Source organism: Oncorhynchus gorbuscha, linkage group LG03 (genome assembly GCF_021184085.1).
Source record: "Oncorhynchus gorbuscha isolate QuinsamMale2020 ecotype Even-year linkage group LG03, OgorEven_v1.0, whole genome shotgun sequence".
NCBI lineage: Eukaryota > Metazoa > Chordata > Actinopteri > Salmoniformes > Salmonidae > Oncorhynchus > Oncorhynchus gorbuscha.
Genome location: NC_060175.1, coordinates 3822228 through 3841471, shown reverse-complemented (window position 1 = coordinate 3841471; position 19244 = coordinate 3822228). Strand labels below are relative to the sequence as shown.

The following is a 19244-nucleotide window of genomic DNA, read 5'->3' as shown; positions in this document are numbered from 1 at the left end:
TCATAGGGCTTGGCGGTCATAGGGCTTGGCGGTCATAGGGTATGGTGGTGGTATGGCGGTCATAGGGCATGGCGGTCATAGGGCATGGCGGTCATAGGGTATGATGGCAATAGGGTATGATGGTCATAAAGTGTGACGGCCATTAAGTACATTAAGTATGCTGGTCATAAAGTACAATAAGTATGCTGGTCATAAAGTACATTAAGTATGCTAGTCATAAAGTACATTAAGTATGCTAGTCATAAAGTACATTAAGTTTGCTGGTCATAAAGTACATTAAGTATGCTAGTCATAAAGTACATTAAGTATTCTGGTCATAAAGGACATTAAGTATTCTGGTCATAAAGTACATTAAGTATTCTGGTCATAAAGGACATTAAGTATGCTGGTCATAAAGTACATTAAGTTTGCTGGTCATAAAGGACATTAAGTATGCTGGTCATAAAGGACATTAAGTATGCTGGTCATAAAGTACATTAAGTATGCTGGTCATAAAGTACATTAAGTATTCTGGTCATAAAGGACATTAAGTATGCTGGTCATAAAGCAATAATGAGAATTTTTTTTAAAAAATAAGTGAAAAGGTGAAACAATCCCCCAGAATTAGCCTTGGTGAGCTAGTGATCCCAGCAAGACAGACGGCAGGCTGCATTAGTCGAACAGTGTTTTCCAACATCAGGTGTGCTCATCCGGGGCCACAATGAAAATATGTAGTGTTGGGGGTACTGGAAGACCGGAGCTGGGAAACAGTGCAGTAGGAGACTGACTGGACAGAGACCAAGGGTAGGTCATCCATGATCCTGGAGTGCCGTATCCACTTCATGTTTTTGATTTAACCAACATGGAAAACCAGGTGTGTTTAAATTTAGTTGATCGCTGAACTGATCAGTTAGCTCAGTTGGTCAGACGTGGTGCCTAGTTGGAACAAAACCCTGCAGTAATGGCATCACTCCAGGTACAGGGTTGTCTTCCCCCTGGTCTAAACAAGGCCGTTCAACTCAGGTCCTGGAGTGCCAAAACACTTCACCTGACCTGGGTCAATAGGGCTGTGTTTACACAGGCAGCCCAATTCTGATCTTTGGATAATAATATCAGTTATTAAGCGGTCTGTGTAAACGCAGACCTGGTGAGCGTGGGACATTAACTACCAGGTAGAAACAAACTCAGAACTGTTTCAGGATTTCGGTCCTTCAGAACCAGAATTGACCAGCCCCAGGTTTAGTGTTAGTTCTCCCCAGTGTTGGTTCTCCTCAGTGTTGGTGTTTAGTGTTAGTTCTCCCCAGTGTTGGTTCTCCTCAGGGTTGGTGTTTAGTGTTAGTTCTCCCCAGTGTTGGTGTTTAGTGTTAGTTCTCCCCAGTGTTGGTGTTTAGTGTTAGTTCTCCCCAGTGTTGGTTCTCCTCAGGGTTGGTGTTTAGTGTTAGTTCTCCCCAGTGTTGGTGTTTAGTGTTAGTTCTCCCCAGTGTTGGTTCTCCTCAGTGTTGGTGTTTAGTGTTAGTTCTCCTCAGTGTTGGTGTTTAGTGTTAGTTCTCCTCAGTGTTAGTTCTCCCCAGTGTTGGTGTTTAGTGTTAGTTCTCCCCAGTGTTAGTTCTCCCCAGTGTTGGTGTTTAGTGTTAGTTCTCCCCAGTGTTAGTTCTCCCCAGTGTTGGTGTTTAGTGTTAGTTCTCCCCAGTGTTGGTGTTTAGTGTTAGTTCTCCCCAGTGTTGGGGTTTAGTGTTAGTTCTCCCCAGTGTTGGGGTTTAGTGTTAGTTCTCCCCAGTGTTGGTTCTCCCCAGTGTTGGTGTTTAGTGTTAGTTCTCCCCAGTGTTGGTGTTTAGTGTTAGTTCTCCCCAGTGTTAGTTCTCCCCAGTGTTAGTTCTCCCCAGTGTTAGTTCTCCCCAGTGTTGGTGTTTAGTGTTAGTTCTCCCCAGTGTTGGTGTTTAGTGTTAGTTCTCCCCAGTGTTGGTGTTTAGTGTTAGTTCTCCCCAGTGTTGGTGTTTAGTGTTAGTTCTTAGTGTTGGTGTTTAGTGTTAGTTCTCCCCAGTGTTGGTGTTTAGTGTTAGTTCTCCCCAGTGTTAGTTCTCCCCAGTGTTGGTGTTTAGTGTTAGTTCTCCCCAGTGTTGGTGTTTAGTGTTAGTTCTCCCCAGTGTTGGTGTTTAGTGTTAGTTCTTCCCAGTGTTAGTTCTCCCCAGTGTTAGTTCTCCCCAGTGTTGGTGTTTAGTGTTAGTTCTTCCCAGTGTTGGTGTTTAGTGTTAGTTCTTCCCAGTGTTGGTGTTTAGTGTTAGTTCTCCCCAGTGTTGGTGTTTAGTGTTAGTTCTTCCCAGTGTTAGTTCTCCCCAGTGTTGGTGTTTAGTGTTAGTTCTTCCCAGTGTTGGTGTTTAGTGTTAGTTCTTCCCAGTGTTAGTTCTCCCCAGTGTTGGTGTTTAGTGTTAGTTCTCCCCAGTGTTGGTGTTTAGTGTTAGTTCTCCCCAGTGTTGGTGTTTAGGTTAGTTTCAATGAGTGTTGGTGTTTAGAGTTAGAGAACAGAATGATGAAGACAACAGGAGAGTTCGACACCAACTCAGTGTTGGTGTTTAGTGTTTTCTCCCCAACTGGCTGAAGCACCAATACAGCAAGGCCAGGATAAGGCTGATGAAAATTCTCCCCAGCTGTTGGTGTTTAGGTTAGGGTTCTCAGTGACAATAATGGTGAATAATAAATTGTTATAAACTCTCAAAACCCAGTGTTGGGAAAATAATTAAATGAATAAGTAAACAGAAAGTGTTGGTGTTTAGTGTTAGTTCTAAAAATCCCCAGTGTTGGAGGTTGAGAGTGTTAGTTCTCCCCAGTGTTGGGGTTAAGTGTTAGTTCTCCCCAGTGTTGGGGCCGGAGTGTTAGTTCTCCCCAGTGTTGGGGTTTAGTGTTAGGAGGAGAGGAGGTAGGGCAGGAGGAGAGGAGGATAGGGCAGGAGGAGAGGTGTTAGTTCTCCCCAGTGGAGGTTTAGGGTTCTCCCAGTGAGGTTGGTGTTTAGTGGAGGAGTGTTGGGGCAGGAGGAGGAGTTCTCCCCAGTGTTGGAGGGCAGGGTTGGTGAGGAGTGTTAGTTCAGGAGGAGTGTTGGTGCAGGAGTGTTAGTAGGGCCGGAGTGTTGGCAGGAGTGTTAGTTCTCCCCAGTGTTGGTTCTCCTCAGGGTTGGTGTTTAGGGTGTTAGTTCTCCCCAGGAGTGTTAGTTCTCCAGGAGGTGAGGAGGTTCTCAGGAGTGTTAGTTCTCCCCAGGTGTTAGTTCTCCCCAGTGTTGGTGTTTAGTGTTAGTTCTTCCCAGAGAATTGGTGCAGGAGTGAGGAGTTCAGGAGGAGAGGAGGATAGGGCAGGAGGTGTTGGTGAGGAGTGTTAGTTCTCCCCAGTGTTGGTGTTTAGTGTTAGTTCTTCCCAGTGTTGGTGTTAAGTGTTAGTTCTCCCGGAGAATAGGGCAGGTGGAGAGAGGTTAGGGCAGGAGTGTTGGTGTTTAGTGTTAGTTCTCCCCAGTGTTGGTGGAGAGGAGGATGGGGTTAGTTCTTCCCAGTGTTGGTGCAGGAGTGTTAGGTTCTCCCCAGTGTTGGTGTTTAGGATGGTTCAGGAGGAGTGTTGGTGTTTAGGTTAGTTCTTCCCAGTGTTGGTGTTTAGGAGGAGAGGAGGTTGGGGCAGGTTGGTGAGGAGGTTAGTTCTTCCCAGTGTTAGGGCAGGAGGAGTGTTGGTGTTTAGTGAGGAGGATTTCCAGTGTTGGTGTTTAGGATAGTTCAGGAGGAGTGTTAGTTCAGGAGTGTTAGGAGGATCCCCAGGTGTTAGTTCTCCCCAGTGTTGGTGTTTAGTGTTAGTTCTCAGTGTTGAGAGGAGGATGGGGCAGGCTGAGAGGAGGAGTGGTTCAATGAGGATGATAGAGGATGCAGGACTGAATAGGGAGGAGGAGAGGAGGAACAGAATGATGAAGACAACAGGTGAGAGACGACACCAACTCAACAGAACGTCGGGTGTACCTTTCTACCACAACTGGCTGAAGCACCAATACAGCAAGGCCAGGATAAGGCTGATGAAAATGGCTTGGACAGGCTGCAATATGGATGGCTAAAGGAGGGAGGGATCAATCAGAGACAATAATCAAATAGAATAATAAATTGTTATAAACTCATCAAAACTAAATCAATAAATGGGAAAATAATCTAAATGAATAAATAAACAGAAAACTGAGGAGGAGGATGGGGCAGGAGGAGAATAGGGCAGAGAGGAGGATGGGAGGAGGAGAGGAGGATGGGGCAGGAGGAGAGGAGGATAGGGCAGGAGGGGAGGGCAGGAGGAGAGGGCAGGAGGAGGAGGATAGGGGAAGGAGGAGAATAAGAGGATAGGGCAGGAGGAGAGGAGGATAGGGCAGGAGGAGAGGAGGATAGGGCAGGAGGAGAGGAGGATAGGGCAGGAGGAGAGGAGGATAGGGCAGGAGGAGAGGAGGATAGGGCAGGAGGAGAGGAGGATGGGGCAGGAGGGAGGATGGGGAGGAGGGAAGGGCAGGAGAGGAGGATGGGGCAGGAGGAGAGGAGGATGGGGCAGGAGGAGGAGGAGAGGATAGGGCAGGAGGAGAGGAGGATGGGGCAGGAGGAGAGGAGGATGGGGCAGGAGGAGAGGAGGATGGGGCAGGAGGAGAGGAGGATGGGGCAGGAGGGAGGAGGATGGGGCAGGAGGAGGAGGATGGGGCAGGAGGAGAGGAGGATGGGGCAGGAGGAGAATAGGGCAGGAGAGGAGGATGGGGCAGGAGGAGAGGAGGATGGGGCAGGAGGAGAGGAGGATGGGGCAGGAGGAGAGGAGGATGGGGCAGGAGGAGAGGAGGATAGGGCAGGAGGAGAGGGAGGAGGAGAGGGCAGGAGGAGAGGAGGATAGGGCCGGAGGAGAGGAGAATAAGAGGATAGGGCAGGAGGAGAATAGGGCAGGAGGAGAGGAGGATAGGGCAGGAGGAGAGGAGGATGGGGCAGGAGGAGAGGAGGATGGGGCAGGAGGAGAGGAGGATGGGGCAGGAGGAGAGGAGGATGGGGCAGGAGGAGAGGAGGATGGGGCAGGAGGAGAGGAGGATGGGGCAGGAGGAGAGGAGGATGGGGCAGGAGGAGAGGAGGATGGGGCAGGAGGAGAGGAGGATGGGGCAGGAGGAGAATAGGGCAGGAGAGGAGGATGGGGCAGGAGGAGAGGGCAGGAGGAGAGGAGGATAAGAGGATAGGGCAGGAGGAGGATAGGGCAGGAGGAGAGGAGGATAGGGCAGGAGGAGAGGAGGATAGGGCAGGAGGAGAGGAGGATAGGGCAGGAGGAGAGGAGGATAGGGCAGGAGGGGAGGGCAGGAGGAGAGGGCAGGAGGAGAGGAGGATAGGGCAGAAGAGAGGAGAGGAGGATAGGGCAGGAGAAGGAGAGGAGGATAGGGCAGGAGGAGAGGAGGATGGGGCAGGAGGAGAGGAGGATAGGGCAGGAGGAGAGGAGGATGGGGCAGGAGGAGAGGAGGATGGGGCAGGAGGAGAGGAGGATGGGGCAGGAGGAGAGGAGGATAGGGCAGGAGGAGAATAGGGCAGGAGGAGAATAGGGCAGGAGGAGAGGAGGAGAGGGCAGGAGGAGGATAGGGCAGGAGGAGAGGAGGATGGGGCAGGAGGAGAGGAGGATAGGGCAGGAGGAGAGGAGGATAGGGCAGGAGGGAGGAGGATGGGGCAGGAGGAGAGGAGAATAAGGGCAGGAGGAGAGGAGGATAGGGCAGGAGGAGAGGAGGATAGGGCAGGAGGAGAGGAGGATAGGGCAGGAGGAGAGGAGGATAGGGCAGGAGGAGAGGAGGATAGGGCAGGAGGAGAGGAGGATAGGGCAGAAGGAGAGGAGGATAGGGCAGAAGGAGAGGAGGATAGGGCAGAAGGAGAGGAGGATAGGGCAGGAGGAGAGGAGGATAGGGCAGAAGGAGAGGAGGATAGGGCAGGAGGAGAGGAGGATAGGGCAGGAGGAGGAGGGAGGAGGATAGGAGGAGGAGGAGGAGGAGGATAGGGCAGGAGGGAGGAGGATAGGGCAGGAGGAGAGGAGGATAGGGCAGGAGGAGAGGAGGATAGGGCAGGAGGAGGAGAGGAGGATAGGGCAGGAGGAGAGGAGGATAGGGCAGGAGGAGAGGAGAATAAGAGGATAGGGCAGGAGGATAGGGCAGGAGGAAAGGAGCATAGGAGGATAGGGCCGGAGGAGAGGAGGATAGGGCAGAAGGAGAGGAGGATAGGGCAGGAGGAGAGGAGAATAGGAGGATAGGGCAGGAGGAAAGGAGCATAGGAGGATAGGGCCGGAGGAGAGGAGGATAGGGCAGGAGGAGAGGAGGATAGGGCAGGAGGAGAGGAGGATAGGGCAGGAGGAGAGGAGGATAGGGCAGAAGGAGAGGAGGATAGGGCAGAAGGAGAGGAGGATAGGGCAGAAGGAGAGGAGGATAGGGCAGGAGGAGAGGAGGATAGGGCAGAAGGAGGATAGGAGGATAGGGCAGAAGGAGGAGAGGAGGATAGGGCAGAAGGAGGATAGGAGGATAGGGCAGAAGGAGGAGGATAGGGCAGAAGGAGGAGGATAGGAGGATAGGGCAGAAGGAGGAGGATAGGGCAGGAGGAGGAGGATAGGAGGATAGGGCAGAGGAGGAGGATAGGAGGATAGGGCAGGAGGAGGAGGATAGGAGGATAGGGCAGAAGGAGGAGGATAGGAGGATAGGGCAGAAGGAGGAGGATAGGAGGATAGGGCAGAAGGAGGAGGATAGGGCAGAAGGAGGAGGATAGGGCAGAGGAGGAGGATAGGGCAGGAGGAGGATAGGAGGATAGGGCAGGAGGAGGAGGATAGGAGGATAGGGCAGGAGGAGGAGGATAGGGCAGAAGGAGGAGGATAGGGCAGAAGGAGGAGGATAGGAGGATAGGGCAGAAGGAGGAGGATAGGGCAGGAGGAGGAGGATAGGAGGATAGGGCAGAAGGAGAAGGAGGAGGATAGGGCAGAAGGAGGAGGATAGGAGGATAGGGCAGAAGGAGGAGGATAGGGCAGGAGGAGGAGGATAGGGCAGAAGGAGGAGGATAGGGCAGAAGGAGGAGGATAGGAGGATAGGGGAAGGAGGAGGAGGAGGATAGGAGGATAGGGCAGAAGGAGGAGGATAGGGCAGAGGAGGAGGAGGAGGAGGAGGATAGGGCAGAAGGAGGAGGATAGGGCAGGAGGAGGAGGAGGATAGGGCAGAAGGGAGGATAGGGCAGAAGAGAGGAGGATAGGGCAGAAGGGAGGAGGATAGGGGGGAGGAGGAGGAGGATAGGGCAGGAGGAGGAGGATAGGGCAGAAGGAGGAGGATAGGGCAGAAGGAGGAGGATAGGGCAGGAGGGCAGGAGGAGGATAGGGCAGGAGGAGGAGGATGGGGCAGGAGGAGGAGGATAGGGCAGAAGGAGGAGGAGGACAGGAGGAAAGGGCAGAAGGAGGAGGAGGACAGGAGGAAAGGGCAGAAGGAGGAGGATAGGAGGAAAGGGCAGAAGGAGGAGGATAGGAGGAAAGGGCAGAAGGAGCAGGATGGGCAGGAGGAGGAGGATAGGAGGAAAGGGCAGAAGGAGGAGGATAGGAGGAAAGGGCAGAAGGAGCAGGATAGGAGGAAAGGGCAGGAGGAGGAGGATAGGAGGAAAGGGCAGAAGGAGCAGGATGGGCAGGAGGAGGATACATCTAGAAGCTGAACACACAGGTATATATAGATACATGTCACACCACATCTAGAAGCTGAACACAGGTATAGATACATGTCACACCACATCTAGAAGCTGAACACAGGTATAGATACATGTCACACCACATCTAGAAGCTGAACACAGGTATAGATACATGTCACACCACATCTAGAAGCTGAACACAGGTATAGATACATGTCACACCACATCTAGAAGCTGAACACAGGTATAGATACATGTCACACCACACCTAGAAGCTGAACACACAGGTATATATAGATACATGTCGCTGAACACAGCGATAGATAAAGTTGAAGTCGGAAGTTTACATACACTTAGGTTGGAGTCATTAAAACTCGTTTTTCAACCACTCTGTGCCTCTTTGCTTGACATCACAGGTTAAATCAAAAGAAATCAGCCACAAGTCCAGACCTCCACAAGTCTGGTTCATTCTTGGGAGCGATTTCCAAACACCTGAAGGTACCACGTTCATCTGTACAAACAATAGCATGCAAAGCCAGACTACGGTTTGCAACTGCACATGGGGACAAAGATCATACTTTTTGGAGATATGTCCTCTGGTCTGATGAAACAAAAATATAACTGTTTGGCCATAATGACCATTGTTATGTTTGGAGGAAAAAGGGGGAGTGCTTTCAAACCGTGAAGCACGAGGGTGGCAGCATCATGTTGTTGGGGTGCTTTGCTGCAGGAGGGGCTGCTGCACTACACAAAATAGATGGCTTCATGAGGGAGGAAAATGATGTGGATATATTGAAGCAACATCTCAAGACCTCAGTCAGGAAGTTAAAGCTTGGTCGCAAATGGGTCTTCCAAATGGACAATGACCCCAAGCATACTTCCAAAGTTGTGGCAAATTGGCTTAAGGACAACAAAGTCAAGGTATTGGAGTGGTCATCACAAAGCCCTGACCTCAATCCTATAGAAAATGTGTGGGCAGAACTGAAAAAGTGTGTGCGAGCAAGGAGGCCTACAAACCTGACTCAGTTACACCAGCTCTGTCAGGAGGAATGGGCCAAAATTCACCCAACTTATTGTGGGAAGCTTGTGGAAAGCTACCCGAAACGTTTGACCCAAGTTAAACTATTTAAATGCAATGCTACCAAATACTAATTGAGTGCATGTAAACTTCTGACCCACTAGGAATGTGATGAAAGAAATCTGAAATAAATCACTCTACTATTATTCTGACATTTCACATTCTTAAAATAAAGTGGTGATCCAAACTGACCTAAAACAGGGAATTTTTTACTAGGATTAAATGTCAGGAATTGTGAAAAACTGAGTTTAAATGTATTTGGCTAAAGTGTATGTATGTAAACTTCTGACTTCAACTGTATATGTCACACCACACCTAGAAGCTGAACACAACAACAGTAAGAGTATGGGACAAGGAGAAGGACAGTGTGAGAGAGAGAGAGAGAGAGAGTGGGGTTTAACAAACACACTAGAACAAACTGCGTACAACGATTATGAAAGCAGATCACTCTCACCCGGGATTCAACCAGATCCTGCTGTGTCCACAACGCTACATTTTAAATGTCAGTTTCTGTTTGAGCCAGCAACGTTTACTGTGAACATGGGCTCCAACCAATGCAGGAAAAGTGCCTTTAAAAATGATGCATTGTCGACAAAACGTGATCAGATTGAATCCCCGTCTTGTTGATTTGATGTCCCAGGACTGAGATTGATTTGATGTCCCAGGACTGAGATTGATTTGGTGTCCCAGGACTGAGATTGATTTGATGTCCCAGGACTGAGATTGATTTGATGTCCCAGGACTGAGATTGATTTGGTGTCCCAGGACTGAGATTGATTTGGTGTCCCAGGACTGAGATTGATTTGATGTCCCAGGACTGAGATTGATTTGATGTCCCAGGACTGAGATTGATTTGGTGTCCCAGGACTGAGATTGATTTGGTGTCCCAGGACTGAGATTGATTTGGTGTCCCAGGACTGAGATTGATTTGGTGTCCCAGGACTGAGATTGATTTGGTGTCCCAGGACTGAGATTGATTTGGTGTCCCAGGACTGAGATTGATTTGGTGTCCCAGGACTGAGATTGATTTGGTGTCCCAGGACTGAGATTGATTTGATGTCCCAGGACTGAGATTGATTTGATGTCCCAGGACTGAGATTGATTTGATGTCCCAGGACTGAGATTGATTTGGTGTCCCAGGACTGAGATTGATTTGGTGTCCCAGGACTGAGATTGATTTGGTGTCCCAGGACTGAGATTGATTTGGTGTCCCAGGACTGAGATTGATTTGGTGTCCCAGGACTGAGATTGATTTGGTGTCCCAGGATATTTGTGTGTGTTATTTGTTAATCAGGACAGAGGGGTTCTAGAAGCAGGAGCCAGACTGTATTGTGTTCCCCATCCTAAACACAGTAGGGTTGATTTCTGACACAAGTCCTTCCACCAGGATTTTTTGTAAAGTTGCCCAAAGAGAGGCTCAAAAAAAGAAGAACCCACAGTTACCCATCACCACATCTGATGACAACTTCTGGACTTTGCGACCTAACAGAAATGACTTTTGAAGATAGTTTTGGAAGACAGTTCTGTCTTCCAAACTTTTTTAAATACTCCCATGTCAGTCCCTAACACGGATTTGTTTTGTTCAAATATATATTTAACCTTTATTTAACTAGGCAAGTCAGTTAAGAACAAATTATTATTTACACTGACGACCTACTCCGGCCAAACCCGGGACGACTATGGGCCAAATTTGCGCCGCGCGCTATGAGACTCCCAATTACGTCCGGATGTGATACAGGCACTGTAGTGACACCTCATGCACTGAGATGCAGTGCCTTAGACCACTGCGCCACTCAGGAGCCCTGATGGATGTTGGCAGATCAAAAGTTGCCGAATATGTTCAACGTGCTGAGTGATGACTTCAGTCTCTTAAGAAATTACTTCTGAGCTGACTGACAATAGCAGGAATAAAACAGAACTACTGACAATAGCAGGAATAAACAGAACCAGCAGACCATACAACTGTAATTCTAATAATTGGACTCACAGACATGGAAATTTGTGTGGGACTGTTGCTAACTTTCAGCTACTTCAAGGATATCTCTGGACTTTGCTCCGTTCATCTTTCCCTCGATCCTGACTAGTCTCCCAGTCCCTGGCACTGATCCCCACAGCATAATGCTGCCACCACCATGCTTCACCGTAGGGATGGTGCCAGGTTTCCTCCAGACTTAACGCTTGGCATTCAGGCCAAAGAGTTCAATCTTGGCTTCATCAGGCCAGAGAATCTTATTTCTCAAGGTCATTGTCCTTTAGGTGCCCTTCGGCAAACTCCAAGCGGGCTGTCATGTGCCTTTTCCTGAAGAGTGGCGTCTGTCTGGCCACTCTACCATAAAGGCCTGACGGGCAGCCAGCTAGGAAGAGTCTTGGTGGTTCCAAACTTCTTCCATTTAAGAATGGAGGTTACTGTGCTCTTGGGGACCTTTAATGCTGCAGAAATGTTTTGATACCCTTCCCAGATCTTTGCCTCGACACCTGTCAACTGTGGGACCTTATATAGACAGGTGTGTGTCTATCCAAATCATGTCCAATCAATTTAATTTACCACAGGTGGACTCCAATGAAGTTGTAGAAACATCTCAACGTTGATCAATGGAAACAGGATGCACCTGAGCTCAATGTTGAGTCTCACAGCAAAAGGGTCTGAATACTTACGTAAATAAGGTATTTGTTTATTTATTTAGAATAAATTTGCACAAATGTATTCAAACCTGTTTTTCATTATGGGGTATTGCATGTAGATTGAGGGGGAAAAATATATTTAAGCAATTTTAGAATTAAGGCTGTAATGTAACAAAATGTAGAAAAATCAAAGGGTCTGAATAGTTTCTGAATACGTTGTATTAAAGCTTGCAAACATTAGTAGTGAATTTCATACAAGTAACCTGAACGCCTCACTTAAGTTGCAGGAGTAACTCACTTGAAGAAGCTCCCGTTTTACGTTTTTTTGTGCTACTTTGTAAACAAACAGGTGACTGACTCAAACAGGGCTCCCGAGTGGCGCAGAGGTGTCACTGCAGTACCTGGTTCGAATCCAGGCCGAATCAACATCCGGCCGTGATTGGGAGTCCCATAGTGCGGAAGCACAATTGGCCCAGCGTCGTCCGGGTTTGGCCGGGGTCGGACCGTCATTGTAAATAAGAATTTGTTCTTAACTGACTTGCCTATGTAGTGTAGTAAATGAACCACACAGAGAGAGACAGAGAAAAGGCCTGGTGACTTCTGGACAGGAAATGAGGTCACTACTCACATTCTTGCCCTTGTCCTGCAGCAGTTTGAGGTTGAATTTACACTGTTCCAGCTCCTCGTTGATGGAGCGTTTCTCCTGCTCTGTCCTGTCGTAACGCTGCCGCAGGTCAGATAGCAAGGTCTGGGTGTCCTCATACTGGGGTTGGAGAGAGGGAGAAAAAGATTCAGGTGAGATTCATCTGGTACCTGGGATAGCTGTGTGGCTGGTACCTGGGATAGCTGTGTGGCTGGTACCAGGGATCGCTGTGTGGCTGGGTACCAGGGATCGCTGTGTGGCTGGTACCAGGGATCGCTGTGTGGCTGGTACCAGGGATCGCTGTGTGGCTGGTACCAGGGATCGCTGTGTGGCTGGTAACTGGGATCGCTGTGTGGCTGGTACCTGGGATAGCTGTGTGGCTGGTACCAGGGATAGCTGTGTGGCTGGTACCAGGGATAGCTGTGTGGCTGGTACCAGGGATCGCTGTGTGGCTGGTACCAGGGATCGCTGTGTGGCTGGGTACCAGGGATCGCTGTGTGGCTGGTACCAGGGATCGCTGTGTGGCTGGTACCAGGGATCGCTGTGTGGCTGGTACCAGGGATCGCTGTGTGGCTGGTACCTGGGATCGCTGTGTGGCTGGTACCTGGGATAGCTGTGTGGCTGGTACCTGGGATAGCTGTTTGGCTGGTACCAGGGATAGCTGTGTGGCTGGTACCAGGGATAGCTGTGTGGCTGGTACCAGGGATAGCTGTGTGGCTGGTACCAGGGATAGCTGTGTGGCTGGTACCAGGGATAGCTGTGTGGCTGGTACCAGGGATAGCTGTGTGGCTGGTACCAGGGATAGCTGTGTGGCTGGTACCAGGGATAGCTGTGTGGCTGGTACCTGGGATAGCTGTGTGGCTGGTACCTGGGATAGCTGTGTGGCTGGTACCTGGGATAGCTGTGTGGCTGGTACCTGGGATAGCTGTGTGGCTGGTACCTGGGATAGCTGTGTGGCTGGTACCTGGGATAGCTGTGTGGCTGGTACCTGGGATAGCTGTGTGGCTGGTACCAGGGATAGCTGTGTGGCTGGTACCAGGGATAGCTGTGTGGCTGGTACCAGGGATAGCTGTGTGGCTGGTACCAGGGATAGCTGTGTGGCTGGTACCAGGGATAGCTGCGTGGCTGGTACCAGGGATAGCTGCGTGGCTGGTACCAGGGATAGCTGCGTGGCTGGTACCAGGGATAGCTGCGTGGCTGGTACCAGGGATAGCTGCGTGGCTGGTACCAGGGATAGCTGCGTGGCTGGTACCAGGGATAGCTGCGTGGCTGGTACCAGGGATAGCTGCGTGGCTGGTACCTGGGATAGCTGCGTGGCTGGTACCAGGGATAGCTGCGTGGCTGGTACCAGGGATAGCTGCGTGGCTGGTACCAGGGATAGCTGTGAGGCTGGTACCAGGGATAGCTGTGAGGCTAGTACCAGGCTCTGTGTCCTGCTAGCAGCCTGGGTTAGCTGTGTGTGTACTGTATCATACCTCTCTCTGCAGGCTCTGTGTCCTGCTAGCAGCCTGGGTTAGCTGTGACTGCAGCTTGTTAGCATCCAGGAGGTGTTGGTCCTGCAGTGAGCCCAGTCTACTCTGCATCTCTCCCTGGGACTTCTCCAGTAACTGAAGACTGCTGTTCAGACTGGCAGTCTGCTCCCTGGAACTGAGAAGAGGGAGGACAGGTGGTCAAGCACATGGATGGATAGTTAAGTAACAATAAGTTTAGTCTGTTGTACTTCAGCTTACGCTCAACATTTCAACTGCTCTCTCCCCCCTCCATCACTCTCCTTCCCTCCTCTCCATGCTGCCTCTGTCCCAAGTCAGCTCCTGCACACTGCCGCTGTTGAAGCCCTCACACCCACCCAGCTAATAAATAGCTGACAGGTTATCCACCCACACCGTACCAGGCTAGCACAACCCCCAATAGCACTACTCATCCACCCTCCGATAGCGCTGACTGTGATGAAAGATTTCAACATGAAGGAGTGTTGAGTAGCAGCAGAGACTTGGAGACTGACAGAGAGCAGAGGCAGCTAAAATCTGTTTGACTCTTTCCAGCGTCTCTGCAGATAGGGCAGTAGACCGACAACCAGGAGACCGACAACCAGGGGACCGACAACCAGGGGACCGACAACCAGGGGACCGACAACCAGGGGACCGACAACCAGGGGACCGACAACCAGGAACCAGTGGACCGACAACCAGGAGACCGACAACCAGGGGACCGACAACCAGGGGACCGACAACCAGGGGACCGACAACCAGGGGACCGACAACCAGTAGACCGACAACCAGGGGACCGACAACCAGGGGACCGACAACCAGGGGACCGACAACCAGGGGACCGACAACCAGGGGACCGACAACCAGGGGACCAACAACCAGGGGACCGACAACCAGGGGACCGACAACCAGTAGACCGACAACCAGGAGACCGACAACCAGGAGACCGAGGTCTGAAACGGTAACCCTGCTGCAGCTCAGAGGTCTGAAACGGTAACCCTGCTGCAGCTCAGAGGTCTGAAACGGTAACCCTGCTGCAGCTCAGAGGTCTGAAACGGTAACCCTGCTGCAGCTCAGAGGTCTGAAACGGTAACCCTTCCACTCAGACTCCTCCTTTGACAATACACCTAGAAGTGGAACACTAGTAGAAGTCTTACATCAGATAGAGATGAGTGTTTCCTAAAATGTCCCTCCCATTGTATAGGCAGTTGCGCTTCCTCGCTTAATTCAGTTAGAAAGGTGGATTCGCACCCCACCGGGCCTAGCTATAGGAAGAGACCCAGTCTGCAGTAAGCCCGGTCTGCAGGTAAGCCCGGTCTGCAGGTAAGCCCGGTCTGCAGGTAAGCCCGGTCTGCAGGTAAGCCCGGTCTGCAGGTAAGCCCGGTCTGCAGGTAAGCCCGGTCTGCAGGTAAGCCCGGTCTGCAGGTAAGCCCGGTCTGCAGGTAAGCCCGGTCTGCAGGTAAGCCCGGTCTGCAGGTAAGCCCGGTCTGCAGGTAAGCCCGGTCTGCAGGTAAGCCCGGTCTGCAGGTAAGCCCGGTCTGCAGGTAAGCCCGGTCTGCAGGTAAGCCCGGTCTGCAGGTAAGCCCGGTCTGCAGGTAAGCCCGGTCTGCAGGTAAGCCCGGTCTGCAGGTAAGCCCGGTCTGCAGGTAAGCCCGGTCTGCAGGTAAGCCCGGTCTGCAGGTAAGCCCGGTCTGCAGTAAGCCCGGTCTGCAGTAAGCCCGGTCTGCAGTAAGCCCGGTCTGCAGTAAGCCGGGTCTGCAGTAAGCCGGGTCTGCAGTAAGCCGGGTCTGCAGTAAGCCGGGTCTGCAGCAAACAAAAAGCAACACTTGGCAGACCTTACCACTGTCACTTCTGGATGTCATTGCTCTGTGTAGTGACATATTTCCTGGTGTAGCGGCTAAGGTGTTCCGTTGACCATTAGGGATAACACCCCCCCCCCTTCCCCCTCCAATCTGCTGTGTCTGCGGTGTGTGGACCCACCTGTCCAGGTCCGTCTCCAGTCCGTGTAGTCTGTTCACCAGGGTCGTTTTCTCAGAACGGAGACACTCACACTCCTGCTGCAGACTGGAACAGCCCTTCTGAAGGCGCTCCAACTCTCCTACAGAAACAGATCATTATTATAGCAGCCCTTCTGAAGACGCTCCAACTCTCCTACTGAAACAGATCATTATTATAGCAGTCCTTCTGAATTCAAAACACTGGCAACTTTTATGCTGCAAGGATGTGATCACAAAGTACAACAACAAAAACAAAAATGAGTATGTTGGCTGGGGTATAGAGAGGTCAGTTTCAATTCAATATGATGGAGGATAATGTCTTCCTGTTTGGCCCTGTCCGGGGGTGTCCTCGGATGGGGCCACAGTGTCTCCTGACCCCTCCTGTCTCAGCCTCCAGTATTTATGCTGCAGTAGTTTATGTGTCGGGGGGCTAAGGTCAGTTTGTTATATCTGGAGTACTTCTCCTGTCCTATTCGGTGTCCTGTGTGAATCTAAGTGTGTGTTCTCTAATTATCTCCATCTCTCTTTCTTTCTCTCTCTCGGAGGACCTGAGCCCTAGGACCATGCCCCAGGACTACCTGACATGATGACTCCTTGCTGTCCCCAGTCCACCTGGCCATGCTGCTGCTCCAGTTTCAACTGACCTGAGCCCTAGGACCATGCCCCAGGACAACCTGACATGATGACTCCTTGCTGTCCCCAGTCCACCTGGCCATGCTGCTGCTCCAGTTTCAACTGTTCTGCCTTACTATTATTCGACCATGCTGGTCATTTATAAACATTTGAACATCTTGGCCATGTTCTGTTATAATCTCCACCCGGCACAGCCAGAAGAGGACTGGCCACCCCACATAGCCTGGTTCCTCTCTAGGTTTCTTCCTAGGTTTTGGCCTTTCTAGGGAGTTTTTCCTAGCCACCGTGCTTCTACACCTGCATTGCTTGCTGTTTGGGGTTTTAGGCTGGGTTTCTGTACAGCACTTTGAGATATCAGCTGATGTACGAAGGGCTATATAAATACATTTTATTTTTTTTACTTTTTTTGATAATGTAAGGAATTGATCAGGAACACCCATCAGGCTCTGCTATTGGAAAGGTTAGGGGTTAGCATAGTATCGTACCTTGTAGCTCGAGGGCTCTCTGCTGGTGCAGGCTCTGCTGTTAGGAAGGTTAGGGGTTAGCATAGCATCGTACCTTGTAGCTCGAGGGCTCTCTGCTGGTGCAGGCTCTGCTGTTAGGAAGGTTAGGGGTTAGCATAGCATCGTACTTTGTAGCTCGAGGGCTCTCTGCTGGTGCAGGCTCTGCTGTTGGAAAGGTTAGGGGTTAGCATAGCATCGTACCTTGTAGCTCGAGGGCTCTCTGCTGGTGCAGGCTCTGCTGTTAGGAAGGTTAGGGGTTAGCATAGCATCGTACCTTGTAGCTCGAGGGCTCTCTGCTGGTGCAGGCTCTGCTGTTGGAAGGTGGCCTGCAGGGAGTTGATCTCCTGTTCGTATTTCGACGCAGCCTGACGCCACTTCTCCAGCTCGGCCGTGACACCTCCCAGGTCCCTCTGCAGGGCGGCGATGTCTCGCTCCCTCTCGGCCGTGGCGGCCTCCATGGCGTGGTGGAGAACTAGCACCTCCTCCTGAGCAGAGTACAGCTCCTCCTGTGTGCTGCTGATGCTGCTCTCTCTCTGCTCCTTCAGCTCCTCCATGTCTACCGCTAGCTTCCCCAACTGACCTGGAAACAGATGGTATATACTTTCATATACACTATATCATATGGAACATCTCTCCCCCAACTGACCTGGAAACAATCGTGTAATGTAAACAACAATAATATATACGGGCTGTCAGACGTGGGTTGATAGGACACAGTGGAGAAGGACTAGATAGGACACACAGTGGAGAAGGGATAGATAGATAGGACACACAGTGGAGAAGGACTAGATAGGACACACAGTGGAGAAGGACTAGATAGGACACACAGTGGAGTGGAAGGACTAGATAGGACACACAGTGGACAAGGACAGATAGGACACAGTGGACAAGGACTAGATAGGACACACAGTGGACAAGGACTAGATAGGACACACAGTGGACAAGGACTAGATAGGACACACAGTGGACAAGGACTAGATAGGACACACAGTGGACAAGGACTAGATAGGACACACAGTGGAGAAGGACTAGATAGGACACACAGTGGAGAAGGACTAGATAGGACACACAGTGGAGAAGGACTAGATAGGACACACAGTGGACACACAGTGGAGAAGGACTAGATAGGACACACAGTGGAGAAGGACTAGATAGGACACACAGTGGAGAAGGACTAGATAGGACACACAGTGGAGAAGGACTAGATAGGACACACAGTGGAGAAGGACTAGATAGGACACACAGTGGAGAAGGACTAGATAGGACACACAGTGGAGAAGGACTAGATAGGACACAGTGGAGAAGGTTGCCATACACAAGCTTGCTGGTTTGATTCCCACCCCAAACTCAGAGCTGCCCTAATAACTATATGGAATAAGGAAAACTCAGAGCTGCCCTAATAACTATATGGAATAAGGAAAACTCAGAGCTGCCCTAATAACTATATGGAATAAGGCAAACTCAGCGCTGCCCTAATAACTATATGGAATAAGGAAAACTCAGAGCTGCCCTAATAACTATATGGAATAAGGAAAACTCAGCGCTGCCCTAATAACTATATGGAATAAGGAAAACTCAGCGCTGCCCTAATAACTATATGGAATAAGGAAAACTCAGCGCTGCCCTAATAACTATGTGGAATAAGGAAAACTCAGCGCTGCCCTAATAACTATATGGAATAAGGAAAACTCAGCGCTGCCCTAATAACTATGTGGAATAAGGGGGTGGGTGGGTTGTATTTAGGTACATCTGTTTGTTACGGTTGCTGTACGCACTGTATAGTAATGTATCTGCATGGTATAGTAATGTAGTGTATCTGTATGGTAATGTAATGTATGGTATAGTAATGTAGTGTATCTGTATGGTATAGTAATGTATCTGCATGGTATAGTAATGTAATGTATGGTATAGTAATGTAGTGTATCTGCATGGTATAGTAATGTAATGTATGGTATAGTAATGTATCTGCATGGTATAGTAATGTAATGTATGGTATAGTAATGTAGTGTATCTGCATGGTATAGTAATGTAATGTATGGTATAGTAATGTATCTGCATGGTATAGTAATGTAGTGTATCTGCATGGTATAGTAATGTATCTGTATGGTATAGTAATGTAGTGTATCTGCATGGTATAGTAATGTATCTGTATGGTATAGTAATGTAATGTATGGTATAGTAATGTAGTGTATCTGTATGGTATAGTAATGTAAGCTATTGCAATGTTCGGTACAGTAATGTAATGTATTGTATAGCATTGTATGGTATAGCAATGCATGGTATTATATGATATAGTAATGTATGGTATAGTAATGTATGGTATAGTAATGTATGGTATAGTAAGGTATGGTATAGTAATGTAAGGTATGGTATAGTAATGTAAGGTATTGTAATGTAATGTATGGTATAGTAATGTAAGGTATAGTAATGTAATGTATGGTATAGTAATGGAATGTATAGTAATGGAATGTATAGTAATGTAATGTATGGTATAGTAATGTAATGTATGGTATAGTAATGTAATGTATGGTATAGTAATGTAATGTAAGGTATAGTAATGTAATGTATAGTAATGTAATATAGTAATGTATGATATAGTAATGTATGGTATAGTAATGTATTGTAATGTTTGGTATAGTAATGTATT

General features: G+C 49.7%; 1 protein-coding gene across 13 annotated transcripts in view; it reads right to left on the bottom strand.

Annotated features, from left to right (window-relative positions):
- slmapa (sarcolemma associated protein a) overlaps positions 1–19244 on the bottom strand; it is a 145269-nt gene that overhangs the window by 6546 nt on the left and 119479 nt on the right. For 10 of the 13 annotated variants that reach the window (XM_046338315.1, XM_046338316.1, XM_046338337.1 and 7 more), the window contains 4 exons: positions 16872–17177; positions 15445–15562; positions 13453–13624; positions 11963–12097 (listed from right to left, as the gene is read on the bottom strand). In XM_046338315.1, the coding sequence (XP_046194271.1) occupies positions 11963–12097; positions 13453–13624; positions 15445–15562; positions 16872–17177 (731 nt within the window). Of the gene's footprint in view, positions 1–3965; positions 4054–11962; positions 12098–13452; positions 13625–15444; positions 15563–16871; positions 17178–19244 lie in introns of all 13 variants that reach the window. The other 3 variants (XM_046338320.1, XM_046338325.1, XM_046338343.1) reach the window with 1 other exon arrangement.